This window comes from Bufo gargarizans, chromosome 4 (genome assembly GCF_014858855.1).
Source record: "Bufo gargarizans isolate SCDJY-AF-19 chromosome 4, ASM1485885v1, whole genome shotgun sequence".
NCBI lineage: Eukaryota > Metazoa > Chordata > Amphibia > Anura > Bufonidae > Bufo > Bufo gargarizans.
Genome location: NC_058083.1, coordinates 507,071,105 through 507,087,041, shown reverse-complemented (window position 1 = coordinate 507,087,041; position 15,937 = coordinate 507,071,105). Strand labels below are relative to the sequence as shown.

Sequence of the window (15,937 nt, the reverse complement as noted above, 5' to 3'; positions counted from 1 at the left end):
ACCAGCAGTAGACACAGTCCTCAAGTATCTCACAGAGTAGGTTTTTACAAAAGGCTGTGTACAAGAGGTATCTGTAAGCATGGTCCTCCTTGAGTCTCTCTCTATAGGTACTAGTGAACTTCCCAAAACGAGACAAGGCATGCCAACTTCCAATAATTCTCTGCAATGCCCAATTGCGGGGTGCAGTCCTAGACTGAAGCACCGATGTGCGAATGAGGCTTTAGTCTTAAAACATTGCACATATCCCAGAAGGCCTTGGTTGTAGAAAAGTCCTTCTCTTGTCACAGAAAGTTGCAAAGCTCAGGCTATGGTTTTAACCTGATAAGGGGGAAATGTGCAATGATGCACAACTTGGATGGCAGGGAAACATGCGATGGAGTCCACGGGAAAGTCTTTAAAGTGGCCAACAACAGAAACAGTTGTATATTACCCCAGTGCTCTAGGCTTCATATACTTTTTTTCCCCCTCACTTAGGACTGGGTGGTATTCCTGGTTTATTCCAGGTATCTGGCTGGCATGTTGCCCCTGGTGGATCTGTCAGATGTTCTCAATGGTAGTTTTTTCCTGGAAAGAGCTGACTCTGCTGTGTCTAGAGGTGTTTTCACAGGCTCCGGTGGGTTCAGAGGATTATCATCCAGAGTGATAAAGTGGATCAAGGGTCCTAGGAACCATTGCAATGAATCAGGTACAGGTGTTGGTTCAGCTGGGAGTACTGGCATGAAGTCAGTAACAGATGACTTGCACCTCTGGCTACTTTTCTGCCTCAATGGACTCCTGGTACAAGGCTTTTCAGGCACAGCTGGAGGCAGTTACAGTGTATGATCTAGGCTCCTCAGGTGATCTCATAGAAATCAGAGCCAGGATGTGGGATACCGGTCACAGTCTACGGCTTTCTCTCCCACTTGCTGTCCAACTTGCTTGTGTGGTGATTGTTCTTGAGTGAAACATGGTCACCAATATTAAAGGGTTGAGCTCTAGTGATCTTGTCATGGTCTTGTTGCTGGTTTTGGAGAACTCCTTCCATGCAGGTTTCAACAAGCTCTCTGGCATCTGCTAGCTGTCTTTTATGTTCCTTCACCAGTAGAACAGTGGACGATATTGTTGTATAGGTGCAATAGTTTGGGTAGCGGAATCGGCCAATCAACTCTTTTGTAAGGTGGTACAGCTTTCAGTATCTGGATGACAATTTGATTCATCTTCTCACATAGTCCATTACCTTGAGGATGGTGGGCAGCGGTTCACAACTTCTGACCGCTATAGAGCGTACACATCTCCTGAAAGAGTTGGGACTCAAACGCAGACCCATGATCCATTCTGTGGACAACCATAAAGTAGCAGTAGTCTTGGTGTCAGATCTGTTATGGGCACGACTACCACAAATTTTGTGTAGTGATCTATGATTGTCTTAGTGTAGATATGCCCGGACCGACTGGTTTTCAGCTTGACATGGTCAATGGCCACAATTGCTAGGGGTCTAGGTCTCACAATAGGATGCAGAGGGCCCTCTAGTCATGCTTCTCTCCTCTATCCAAGGCACAGGTTGGGCATTCACGGCACCAGGTCTCAATATCTTTTTTGCATTCTAATCCAGTAAAACTGCCGCCGGATGGTAGCGTCCGTCTTCTGTGTACGAAAGTGTCCAATTCTGTCATGGTACATGGCACTTTGGCTGGATTTCTTTTTTTCCAATGCATGTGAATGGGATGGCTGGAGCTCCTCACATCTCCAGACCCACGTAAGGTACAGGGCAGGTTCTAGCTTTGCTAGAAAGAGATTGTCATGTACTATATGATGTCTGATTTTCATATTTTACATTATTCATGATATAACCCTATTAATGTACCTGAAATGCTGGCAAACTTAGCAAATACGTTGCTTTACTGTTTGTGTACTGCGATTTTAACCACTTTACGTCCGCCCATAGGATATAAACGTCCTATGGGTGGACCTCTATTTCTGAAAGCACGTTTTAAAACGTCCTTTCAGAAAAAGAAGCTGCACGCTAATCGTGCAGCTGCTGATCGGGTTGCCCGCTGTCAGTGACAGCAGGGCAACCCAGAGATAAGGCAGGGACAGTTCCCAGGTGTCCCTGCCTTCCGGATCGCTGCAGACACAGCCCTCACCGAGCGCTGTGTCTGCAGAGCAGGAAGCGCTATGCGCTTCCTGTTCCGGCCCGGCGGTCATGTGATCGCCGGGACCGGAGCGTGCAGGAGCTGTGTGAGGTCTCTCACAGACCTCGATCAGCCCTGCACTGAGGCTGTACAGCTCAGTATTATGCCGTACAGCCTCTCTGGGGGGTGCATTTCTTCTGTAACTGGGGCTACTATGTCAGCCCCAGTTACAGGAGAAATCAACAGTGAAAAAGCAAAGAAAAAGTGAAGCAAATGTCCCCCAGAGGTCTTGTATGACCTTATGGGGGACGAAAAGTGTAAAAAAAATAAAAAAAAAATAAAGGGTTGAAAAAATAAAATAAAAAAAGTTTCACATGTAAAAAAAAAAGGTCCCCAAGTAAGGAATAAAAAAAAATAATTAAAAAATAGAAAAAATAAAATAAAATAGACATATTTGGTATTGCCGCGTCCGTAAAAACCAGCTCTATAAAAATATCACATGAGCTAACCCCTCAGATGAACACCATAAAAAAAAAAAAAAAAACTGTGTTAAAACAAGCAATTTTTGTCACCTTGCATCACAAAAGGTGCAACACCAAGTGATCAAAAACGCGTATGTCCCACAAAATGGTACCAATAAAACCGTCACCTCATCCCTCAAAAAATAAGCCCCTACATAAGAAAATCTCTCAAAAAATAAAAAAATTATAGCTCTTAGAACATGGAGACACTAAAACATCATTTTTTGGTTTCAAAAATGCTATTATTGTGTTAAAGTGAAACAAATAAAAAAAGTATACATATTAGGTATTGCCGCGTCCGTAAAAACCAGCTCTATAAAAATTATCACATGAGCTAACCCCTCAGATGAACACCTTAAAAAAAACAAAAAAAAAATGTGTCAAAACAAGCAATTTTTGTCACCTTGCATCACAAAAGGTGCAACACCAAGTGATCAAAAACGCGTATGTCCCACAAAATGGTACCAATAAAACCGTCACCTCATCCCGCAAAAAATGAGCCCCTACATAAGAAAATCTCTAAAAAAAAATAAAAAATATAGCTCTCAGAACATGGACACATTAAAACATAATTTTTTTGTTTCAAAAATGCTATTATTGTGTAAAACTTTAATAAATGAGAAAAAGTATACATATTAGGTATCGCCACGTCCGTAACAATCTGCTCTATAAAAATGTCACTTGACTGAACCCCTCAGGTGAACGCTGTAAAATTAAATAAATAGAAACTGTGCTAAAACAACCAATTGTTTGGTCACCTTGCCCCATAAAGTGTTATAATGAATGATCAAAAAATCATATGTACCCAAAAATAGTACTAATAAAACTGCCACCTTATCCCCTAGTTTCCAAAATGGGGTCACTTCTTGGGAGTTTCTACTGTAAGGGTGCATCAGGGGGCTTCAAATGGAACATGGCATCTAAAAACCATGTGGAGTTCCTTTTCTTCTGCGCCCTGCCGTGTGCCCATACAGCAGTTTATGACCACATGTGGGGTGTTTCTGTAAACCGCAGAATCTGGGTAATAAATATTGAGTTGTGTTTGGCTGTTAACCATCGATGTGTTAAAGAAAAAATTGGATTAAAATGGAAAATCTGCCAAAAAAGTGAAATTTAAAAATTTGATCTCCATTTTCCTTTAATTCTTGTGGAACGCATAAAGGGTTAACAAAGTTTGTAAAATCGGTTTTGAATACCTTCAGGGGTGTAGTTTCTACAATGGGGTCATTTATGGGGGTATCCACTATGTAGGCCCCACAAAGTGACTTCAGACCTGAACTGGTCCTTATAAAGTGGGTTTTGGCAATTTTCTTAAAAATTTGAAGAATTTCTTCTAAACTTCTAAGCCTTCTAACGTCCTAAAAAAATAAAATGACATTTCCAAAATGATGCCAACATAAAGTAGACATATGAGGAATGTTAAGTAATAAATATTTTATGAGGTATCACTTTCTGTTTTAAAAGCAGAGAAATTGAAATTTAGAAAATTGCGAATTTTTCAAATTTTTGGGTAAATTTGGGATTTTTTCATAAATAAAGGTGAAATATTTTGACTCAAATTTATGACTATCATGAAGTACAATGTGTAACGAGAAAACAATCTCTGAATGAGGCCTCATGCACACGAACGTATTTTTTAACGTCCCGCAAAACGTGGTTCCGTTGTACCGTGATCCGTGCCCGTTTTTTCTTCCGTGGGTCTGCCGTGATTTTTGGAGGATCCACGGACATGAAAGATGAAAAAAAAATCTAAGTCAAGTTTGCCATTGAAATGATAGGAAAAAACGGACACGGATCACGGACACGGATCACGGACACGGATGACAATCTTGTGTGCATCCGTGATTTTCACGGACCCATTGACTTGAATGGGCCCGTGAACCGTTGGCCGTGAAAAAAATAGGACAGGTTATATTTTTTTCACGGCCTCAAAACACGGGTCACGGGCGCGGTGTAAAAACGGTGCACAAGCCGAGTTTTCTACGGCCCCATTGAAAGTCAATGGAGCCGCAGAAAAAAACGGAAAACGGCACAACGGCCACGGGTGCACACAACGGTCGTGTGCATGAGGCCTAACTTGGATAAATAAAGGCGTTCCAAAGTTATTACCACATAAAGTGAGACATGTCAGTTTTGCAAAATTAGGCCTGGTCAGGAAGGGGGCAAATGGCCCAGATGGGAAGTGGTTAAGAATTGCTTTCATACAGATGTGTACTGACAATTCTGCTGGTTGTCCTTGGAAACAGACTACGCTTTGTCTCCAGTCTGCTGTCAGTCATGAGACCACGCAGCTCTCCAATAGCAGCTTTAGACCTAAATGGAGTAGAAAGCCTCCTGAAGTTTCAGGCGTAAGTGTCGGTGTCCATGTCGTGCAGAGGGACCTTTTATGGAGCTCGGCTCCTTCATGGCTCTGCTATCTTACATGAAGAGTTAATGGTCCTGTAGGAATGTCAGGATTTTGTTTGTCATAACCACATGTTGGTTTATTCAGCAGAATGTGATGTGGTCCGTCTGGTGATCAGCTTCTAATATTACATTGTGGTGATCGGTTCTAGTCAGGGCCAGGGAGCCTGCTATCAATAAGTCTCTCTCACTGATGTAGCAGAGCTGTTTTTGCTTATATATTATGGAAACAGTCAATCAACTCTAATTTGCTCTGCAGTTAAATGTGTGATGTATCGTTCCCGGTTATCAGCCCTTTCCAGGCCAGGAATGATTCTAACTGTAGTATTTTAAAGCAGCACTCCCACAAAATACTTTATTCTCTGACCTGTTAGAAAGGTCCATGATGTAAGTTGCAGTGTGGGTAATATTTTTACTTTATACTTGAGTTTATAACCTCCCTTCCGATCCTAAGCTGTGTCATGTGACCAGCACTCTCATCTCCTGCTGACACGGGACAGGAAGTCAATTACTTCTCTGTTCATTCCTAATGAGACTGACATTGAGGCTCCCATAGGAATACACAGAGAAGCCGGCTTCCTGTCCACACATGTGATGCTGTGTTATTTGTACAGTGCTGGTCACATGACACAGCTGAGCATCAGAAAGGAGGTTATAATTCATAATTACAGTTGCTGGTAAGACAAATACCTTCACTATAGTTCACATCATCTACCTTTCTAACAGGTTAGAGAATAACAATTTTTGTGGGAGTGCTTCTGTAAGGAAATGTAAATCTCAGCGTTTTTTAATTTCAGTAAAACAGTAGATTACTGCGCACTTATGGTTTCCTTCTGCACTATGGTTGCGGTAAACTGTGTTTTTGTATCTCAAGCAAAAATCGCTTGTAGTCTTAAAGGGGTTTTCCAGGACTTTTCTTAGGATAGACCAATAATATCAGATCAGTGGTGGTCCACCTCCTGCCTATCCCACCAATTAGCCGACTGAATGGGCCTCGGAGCTCTGGTGCAGCTCTGTGCCATTCAAGTTTAATTTTCTGATCTTTGGGGTCTGTCTGCCAGGACCCTTACGAAACCTGAGAATGAAGAAGCAGCAGTGCTGGTTCAGTGGTGAGGCCCCTTTTATAGTTTTGCCCTGCACAGTTTCGCCCCTGGGTCACCATTATGGAACTACAATGCAGATTCATTCAAGTCGTTCACTGCAAAGTCGTTGACATCGAGGTGCGACCCCCCCCCCACCTTCTTTCTTAGGATTATTTGGGGTTCCCGCAGTCGTACCCTCATGGATAAGAAAGTGATATCATAGCCTAGCGATATTCTGTAACATTGAGATGGGAATTTCGTCTGATTTAGTAACTTCTTGTATCCCCTGATAGTAACTGTTTATGACTATGTGGTGTCATTCATCTATTTTTCTGGGTAAAAGTTTTGAATGATTTACTACCAGTTAACAATGAAGGTCCAGTTGGGTGCTACCAGGGGGTGTGCCCATGTGCTAGTAATTCTTTCATAACTTCTAGCAGGAATAATATAGGAATGGCACAATATATAGTCATAGAAATAGATGCTCCAGGATTGTTATTACACGGGGAATGCAAGTAGTTACTACAACAGACATGTCAGGAGAGGGGACGGGTCCTCTTTAAAGTAATATTGCAGGATTTTATTGACGGCATATCCTCAGGATAGGTCATCAAGATCTGATTTGCAGGGGCCTGACACCCCGTATTGACTGCCAATCAGCTTGCACACGTGCTTAGCTGTTCTTGGAAGGGCCCATGCAAACGGCTGTAGCCATTTTTGCGGTCCGCAAATTACGGATCCACAAAACACAGATACCGCCCTTGTGCCTTCTGCATTTACGGAATGTCCGGCCCCTAATAGAACAGTCCTATCCTTGTGTAACAGAACGGACGTACGGACGCGGACAGCACAAGGAGTGCTGTCTGCATTTTTTTTGAGGCCCCATTGAACTTAATGGGTCCGCATCCGATAGGAAAAAATAAAAATAAAAATGTGCATTGGATGCAGACAGAAAAAATACTTTTGTGTGCATGAGCCCTAACTCCTGGAGAAGTGGAAAGGAGGATTCTGGGAGTTGTAGTTAAAGAACAGCCGGAGGTTGCTGATCCTTGGTGTTGTTGACGGAACCGGTTACTGCAGCGCTGCTCCTAATTAAGTGAATGGAAACCGCCTCCGTCCACTACACAATGAATAGAACTGCGTAGCGCCAGGGCCACGCCCTCGCTGAAAAGCTGATCAGCAGGGGTGCAGGGTACTTGCTGAACAGATAGGACTGAGGATAGGCCATGAATAACCAAATCCTGAAATCCCCATATCGCTAGGATATGCCCCCACCGCTGGGACCTCCATCTATATCAAGAGCGGAGCCCCGCAAGGTGGTGGCTCGGCTATTTTCGCCGGCCCCATAGAAAATAAATGGATGGCGGTTGCACATGCGCAGTGCTCCCTACTTCACTTGCGGGGCTCCGTTCTCAATATAGGTGCGGGTCCCAGCCGTGGGACCCGCACCTATAAGATAATGGGGTCATATCCTAGCGATATGCCCCCATTGTCCATGATGAGACAACCCCTTTAAGGCACCGGCTGCATGTACATGGAGCGCTTCATAAAAAGCAATTATTGTTTTAGTTTATTTTTTTTTTCTTTCTTTCTTGGTAATCATATTTTTACATGAATCGTTGTGTGTGGGCGCGAAATCCTGGTTTGCGCTCCGCTATAAATAACCAGTCGCGTATTCTTCAGGTTGCCTATGGCTTCTGATTATTGTACGGTTATCCGCCCTTCTTTTCCTGTATGTCGCCATAGCAACCCAGCGATGTCTCCTGAAGTCGCACATTCACAAACCAGTCATCATCTTTGCTCCTGCGTTGGTGGTGCGTCAGTCCGGGGTCTCTTGCATGGCCTCCTGCCTGGAGTTTTTGTGCAAATGTTTTTTTTTCCCTCTGTAGTTACACCGTATCTTTCATCTGTTGCAGGTGGCGGACACATCCGTTGAATCGCGCTGGGTATGGACAACTATCCCGACGCTCGGAGGACAAAAGTAGTTTGTGGCGAGAGATTCAAAGCAAAAATAAAGTGAAGGGACTGCCCTTGGGGGGAAAGGGGGGTCAACCGGGACAGAGGCCTAAACCATGCCTTTCAAGATCAACAAGATCAAGCTAGGGAGGAGGACCAAGAGGTACAATGTCTTGAGCAAGAACTGCTATGTGAGTCGCATTCGGCTGCTGAACTCCTCTGAGATTGAGTGCACTCTCAATGTGGACAGCACTGGGCTGGAGTGTCTGGAGGCTGTGGCCCAAAGACTGGAACTTTGCGAGGTAAGGGCTTCCATAACTTTTTTGGCTTATTTTGGGAGACTTTATGCTGCTTCAGTAGGCTTTTTTTTTTTTTTTTTTCATTCAAAGTAATTTGCTTTCTCAACAGCAGCACAGAGTATTTAAGCTTAATCTGCAGCTACTTTCTGTTGACCTTCATTCTGGCATAATCGGTCTGTTTGGTAATGTCAGAGCAGAGCAGAGACTTCCCAAACCCAGGAGCATGCAAGGTTAGCCAAGTAAGTTGATCTTTGTGTCTACCTACCTCCTATATTACAGAATCCTTATTTATAGAGAGCCGTTCGCCTCTTGTAATACTAATTCTGGCGCTTATATTCTTATGACCCTATGTGGAGCCATTCCTTTAGTATGCTAGAAGTTATGGATGAATTGCTGGCAGATTCCAATGAAGGTCCAGCTGGGTGTTACCCGATTGGGGGGACGGGGGGTGTCCCTGCACAGTCTGACACTGGTAGCACTGATTGGATAATGTCAGACTGTGCAAGGATACACCCCCAAATGGTTACACCCATCTGGACCTGCATTGCAAACTGCTAGTAATTCCTTCATGACTTCTAGCAGGAGTAATAGAGGGATGACACAACATAGTTATAAGAATAAATGCTCCAGAATTGTTATTATCTGAGAAATACAAGTAGTTGCTAACACAGACATGTCAGGAGAGGTCCTCTTTAATAATGGGTCTGTAATAAGGGGGTAGGTTGGCATAGTGGCAGATTCCATGAGCCAGGTAGCCAGTCTGTCCTCAACTTACTGGGTCATTACTTATTTGTAGAAGTGTGCATTGTTTCCCACATATATGACTTATCCCTTCAACTTTGGACTTGAGAAATCCCAGAACCCATGGCAGCCGGTGCACCTAGAAGAAAGCAGCTTCTGCCGAACCGTAAGCTTAGTGTTATTAAACTTGCCCTAATTTAACAAAATCTGATTGCGCCCCCCCCCCCCCCATCATAATCAATTTTTCTTTATGCATCTAAAATAATAATGAAAAAAAATTGAACAACTTTGCAATCAGTCTTGAAAAAAATCTAATATTTTTGTCCGCGTTTCCTGGGTTGACTTGTGTCTCCATGGTAACAGACTACAAACGAACCTTGTGTAGTCTGATCCTGCAGTTACACTCCCTTGTAGATGAGAGGTGGAAGATAGTATGACTGCAGGATCAGACTACGCAGGGTTTGTAGTCTGTTACCATAGAGACACCCGGGTCTGCATAGGAACTGTAGGCAATAATCTTTTTATTTTATTTTTTTCATTTTTTTTTTTTATCAAGACCTTTTATTTTTCAATTTAGATGCATTACATAAATGTAATACAGTATTTGCAGCATTGGACATAGCCTTTAAAGGGCATCTGTCAGCAGATTTGTACCTCTGAAACGGGTTGATCTGTTACATGTGCGCTTGGTCCCGCATTGCTGAGAAAAATGAGGTTTTACTATATGCAAATGAGCCTTTAGGAGCAACGGGGGCGTTACCATTACACCTAGAGGCTCTGCTTTCCCTGCAACTGCTGCACCCTCTTCAGGGCCAGGTGTGATCTCGTTTCGACTGCCTGGTCCTGTCAATCAAAGTGGAGAGGGCGCGGCAGTTGCAGAGAGAGCAGAGCCTCTAGGTGTAATGGTAACGCCCCCGTTGCTCCTAGAGGCTCATTTGCATATAGTAAAACCTAATTTTTCTCAGCACTGCGGGCACATATGAACATGGGACCAACACAGATGTCTTCAGCTGCCAAGTGCACACGTAACAGGTCAGACAGTTTCATAGGTGCAAATCTGCTGACAGATGCCCTTTTAAAGAGGTATTCCCATATAAGACATGCATGACATACCCACTACATGCACCATTAATAGTCAGATTGAGAACCAGTGCCCTGAAATGCCCCCATTATAATCCTACAGAAATAGCCACAAATGTCTACAATGGGAATGCTCCTTTAAGAGCGTCTTTGCAAACTTTGCTATAGGAATGGAACAACCTCCTGCACGTTATAAGGGAGTAGGTGTTTTTGGCCGGTGAACAATGGCACAGTAATCTATCATTTCACGTTGCCTTTCCACCGCACTCAGCACATTATAGTTTATTTCCTCCCTCCACATTGTAACCTGTAAAAATAGACCGGACAATGGCAGTAAAATTCTGCCGGGCGGCTCCGGGGTCTGTAAATAGCACAAAAACACCAAGCGCCATTTGTTTCCAGTTTATTTTCAGACCTGCGTTGACCTTTCTGGTCAGAACCTTATATGTGGCATGAAGAATTCTAATGTTAATCATGAGATTTTACTCATGGTATTAAAGGGATTTTTCGGGATTTGAGAAACATGGCGGCTTTTTTTTAATTTTTTTGCAAAAACACTACCACACCTGCCTAGTGGTTGTCGGTGGAATTGCAGCTCAGCTCCATTAAAGTGAATGGAGTTGCAATACCAGACACAACTTCTGAATGTGTGTGGCACTGTTTTTTTTGTTTTGTTTGTTTTTAAGACAGCAGCCATATTTATTGAGGGTCGCACAAGTTAATTTCTACATCTCTATATTGTGTACACCTGCCAACGATGAGAGGAGGACCTATAGCAAACAAGGCCTCATTGTGGTCCAGGGTTTCCCTCTCCATGACTGATGGGTCTAGTGTTAGTATTCTCCTGCACCCTCTTTTCCCACCTATGTGTGTAAGCATATCCAATTTTAGTAACCCAGTGGATCACTGCTAAAGGGTTAAAGTGGTTATCTGGGAATTTTATATGGATGACCTATTTCCAGGATAGATCATCAATATCATATCGGTGGAATCCGGCACCCCTGCTGATCAGTTATTTGAAGAGGCAGCCACATTCTGGTGAGCGCTGCAGTCTCTTCACAGTTTACCAAGCACATTTCCATGTATTGTATCGTGGCTGTGCTTGGTATTGTAGTTCAGTCCCATTTACTTGAATGGGACTGAGCTGCACCCAGGCCATATGACTTCTGTAACGTGCCGTCACTGGCCTAAGAAGAGGCCTAAGTGCGCACTGAGAGTTATGGCCTCTTGCAACAGCTGATACCAGGAGACGAATGCCTGCCTATTTGATACGGATGACCCATACTTAAGATAGGTCATCAATATCAAATTTCTGGATAGCCCCTTTAAACTGTGATTCATTTTTGAAGGTTTAATGTTTTGTTCACACGTCAAAAGCTTGAGATCCCATAAGGCTATGTATAGGCAGGAAATAGTTAAACTGGCAGTTCTTTTATGTAGTTGACGGGAGCCCCCTGGTTAGAGTCTGCTAGTGAACAGGTAAGAGAGGAGTCCTATTTTATGTGTGCTGCTGAAAAGTAGCCTAAAGAGAATTTTTCTCCCAAAAAAAACACAATTTCTGAGAGTGGAAACCTGTTGGGAAAAACAGGGATTTTTTTTTACTAAGGATTAACCTCTGAGAGAAAGCAGCATTAAATGACTGCAGAAGTCCTGGCCTGAAAAGGTAATGCATGTCTACGGCTTTAGACTTTAATGCTTGTGGTAAAGGCTAATTACTTCTGGCGCCCACCACACTTCTGAGACTGACTGTTCATCCAATTTAGGATTGCATCCTGCAATTGAGAGTTTGCACACCTGTAATCATTTTGGGAGGAATCCATGAGATTTAATATATATATATATATATATATATATATATATATATATGAGAGAGAGACTTGGAGGGCATCAACACCTTGTCAGCCCCTATACACAGCATTTGGGAAAAACCTTGCTGTGTTATCTACCTCAGAAGTGTGCCTACTGCTTACATTCCCCATCATCTACTCAATGAATAGAAATGTACTTTATAATAACCATAGGGGCCTGGTCATTCCCTCTGGGCCCTATCACCCTGTTCTCCTGCCTTGCACTCTGTTTATCACACAACATCTATGGCACCCCAGCTACCACCAGGCAGAAGACCCTAAAAGCCCAGGGTGGGCCCGGAGAGAGCTGGAAAGGGATTGCCACCATGAGAACAACTGCCATTGCCGCAGCCATCACTCCCATCCTTTCTACCCCCACGCATCCCCTTTGTGGGCCGCTGCATGCTACACATTTAGGTAATATTTTGGCATGGAGGCATGTAGGGAATGGTGCATGATCTGGGACTGAAATGCTTCCTATCAAAACGACACACAACATGAGTAGCCAACCTCATTATAAAGCAGTCTGGACCACTGGGTGCCATCGTTGCCTTTCTTACAACTGGCCCCCTATGGTGTTATGGCTTCTGTTCAGAGGTCACAGCCAGGGGCGAACTGGGAATCTAAATGTGGCCCCATATCATAGGCGAATCCAAATTGACAAGGGGGGGGGGGGGCAATTTAAGCTATAAGTAGGCAGAGACAACAGAAGTAGACCGCTCCAGCAATACCATAGTGCAGCACAAAATACCGCCCCAGCAGAACCAAATTCCACACTGCAGCATAAAATACTGCCCTATACCATCCTGAGGACAGTTGAATTCAGGAGAGCACCTGCGGAGGCTGGCCAGCTGCATAAGTACCTGATGCTTGTGGCATTAATTAGAGGCGAGAGCATTAGATCATTATGTACATGGCCAGAGGCAGGGAGGAGGGCTGGGGCGGCCCCCAGGGTATTGGCCCACTGGGAATTTCCCTGTAGGGTCTATGGTCAGTCCACCCCTGGCCACAACACATATGAGACCTGAGTTTTATAGCTGCAGATGTTCTCTTTCGGTCATTGATGCTGGATTAAAGGAATATTACGATTTTATTTCTCCTGTAAATTAAGACAAAGTGTAAACTTCCCTCCAGGCTCCATTATTTGATGTATCTCCTGTAATGATGTCATAATCCTTTCTAAGCCCCAGGCCTAAACTAATATATCGTCTGAGCAAAGGGAGTGTCGTAGTCTCCATCGCAACAGACTGGTTTACAGTAAAATATCAGAAAATGGCTTAAAAAGGCTTTGAAATAGTAGACACGCGCCTCATAAACCATCACCGTCTGTCAAAAAATTGGCGCTTTTACAGATTTGCCAAGTTACTATTTTTTTATTTTTTTTATTTCCTAATTTCTTTGATAACAAGTCTATGTTAACATCACTGGCAGGCTGTGCCGGCAGAGGACAGCGTGCTGGAGTTTACCGGATCTGGCCTAGCCATATACTGCTGGTCACCGCCAGACCCCATTGACTATAATGGGACCTGGCTGCAGATCCGGTGAACTCCGGTAGGCTGTTCTCTGCCGTATATGTTTACTGGAGTTGTCAACGTAGCGTAATGCAAAGTCATAACCATTACAGTAAATGCTGTAAAATTCCTTTAATCTGGCATCAGTGGCCGTTGAATGATATGGGTTGTGCTGTATCCCTGCAGGTCTGTAATCACACTTGGAGGTTTTTTTCTCTAGTCCGTACTTAAAGGAGTTTTCCGAGATTCTTTTTTGACTGATGACCTATCCTCAGGATAGGTCATCAGTATCTGATCGGTGGGGGTCTGACATCTGGGACCTCCGCCAATCAGCTGTTTGAGAAGGCATCTGCGCTCCTGTGAGCTCCTGATGTCACGTTCATCCGTCACGTGGCCTAGGAGCAGCTCATCCCTATTTAAGTGAATGGGCCTGGGCTGCAATACCAAGCACAGCCACTATACGACGTACGGCGCTGTGCTTGGTGAGCTGTAAGAAGGCAGTTTGGTGTGGAGGGTTGCCATGAGGTGCAAGGCAGGGTCCCTTTGGCTGCTGATGAAGTCAATGCTGTTTAGCGGTGCAGGCCAAGTTAACAGCAGAATGTTTCAAGTACAATAGTTACAGTTTTCGGCATGCATGGACTGGCAGTTCTTAATGTTCCATTTTCGATGTCAGATCTAACATGTTACGTGGCTGCACAGGTAGTTAATAGGCTAAGATGTCCCTTTAACCAAATATTCTTCACACTGCACTTCTCCAGCTGACTTAAACATAAGCATCCACCTCATTTTATTTTATTTTTCTAGGCAACCACAATTCAGACCCTAACATCAGACTAAGCTCTGCACCTTTTCCACAGGTTGCTGTACTCAGTTAACGTTACTACAGGTTTCCATTGTGGGATGTAGTATGGTGGGCATATCCAGATTCTGCCTTTGAGCTTGTCCAGGGCCAGAAGCCTTTCACCTTATGGACAATATCTGCTATGAAGACTGTAAGCTTTTCCTTTAAGTAGTTTATCTCCACAGAGCTTCAACACGCACCTTCCCTGAACACTGGAATGCTTTTCTTTCTCTACTTTCTTCAGGGCTGTGTTCTGTTGCCTCAGCACACTGTACTGTATAGATATCCACTGTCTCCAAGGACTTATGCACATGACCGTAGTTTCGATCCGCATTTTTTGCGGATCGAATGTGGAACCATTCATTTCAATGGGGGCCACAAAACATGCATGAGTGTATGCTGAGTCAGAAATGAGTTTGATTAGAACGAATCAATTCACTTACCTGACGTTGCCCTTTAAGAATAATTACCCCATCCACGCGGATGGGGCAGTTAAAGGGCATCTGTCTGCAGATTTGTACCTATGACACTGGCTGACCTGTTACATTTTCGCTTGGCAGCTGAAGGCTTCTGTGTTGATCTCGTGTTCATATGTGCCCCCATTGCTGAGAAAAATGAAGTTTAAGTATATGCAAATGAGCCTCTAGGAGCAATGTGGGCGTTACCATTACACCTAAAGGTTGTGCTCTCTCTGCAACTGCCATGCCCTCTGCACTTTGATAGGACCAGATGTGATGACGTTTTCACTGCTTGGTCCTGTCAAAGTGCAGAGGAGGCGGCAGTTGCAAAGAGAGCAGAACCTCTAGGAGTAATGGTAACGCCTCCGTTGCTCCTAGAGGTTCATTAGCATATATTAAAACATCATTATTCGCAGCAATGCGGGCACTGATGAACATGGGACTAACTTCATCTGCCAAGCGCACATGTAACAGGTCAGCCAGTGTCATAGGTACAAAACTGCTGACAGATGCCCTTTAATGCTCACCTTGCATCGCGTAAAATGCAGCCAGTCTTCCCGTATCCTCCCCTGTAATATGGTTAGTGTTTTCCAGCTCGTGATTAGCGGATACGGTTTACATTCTGTTGCTGCAATTACTGGAGTCGGGCAGCGGGATGGGAAGCAGTTTGCAGCGAGCAGCACTTACGAGTCCCACACACAATGTAATTTCATTAACAGAAGCGCGCCCACTCAGCCTGGCCGATCAGCTGCTGTACGTCTGGACGGGATTCAAGCAAGCTGCACGAAATGACCGCTCTGCCATCAGAGGCAACGCAGTGACAATCCCTCGCTGATTACGTGCCGATGCCAAGGCCCCAGAAATCACACTGAGCTGGCTGCAGGCTATCAACCTGTCAACTTCAGCAACATTACTGATTAAAATCCACCGAACCCTTCGCAAAAAAAAAAAAAATTGGGTGGCCATTCAGGAGTCGGGATTTGCCCCGTGGCAACTCTAGAGTGACTCTATTACCACGCCTTGCATGTCTCTTCTAATACATACTTGTATTCCCTATGGCAGGGATCAGCAACCTCCGGCACTCCAG

General features: G+C 44.1%; 1 protein-coding gene across 2 annotated transcripts in view; it reads left to right on the top strand.

Moving 5' to 3' along the window:
* PTPN14 (protein tyrosine phosphatase non-receptor type 14) overlaps nt 1-15,937 on the top strand; it is a 111,971-nt gene that overhangs the window by 28,031 nt on the left and 68,003 nt on the right. For both annotated transcript variants that reach the window (XM_044290782.1, XM_044290783.1), the window contains exon 2: nt 8,034-8,375. In XM_044290782.1, the coding sequence (XP_044146717.1) occupies nt 8,190-8,375 (186 nt within the window). In that variant the 5' untranslated portion in view covers nt 8,034-8,189. The remainder of the gene's footprint in view (nt 1-8,033; nt 8,376-15,937) is intronic.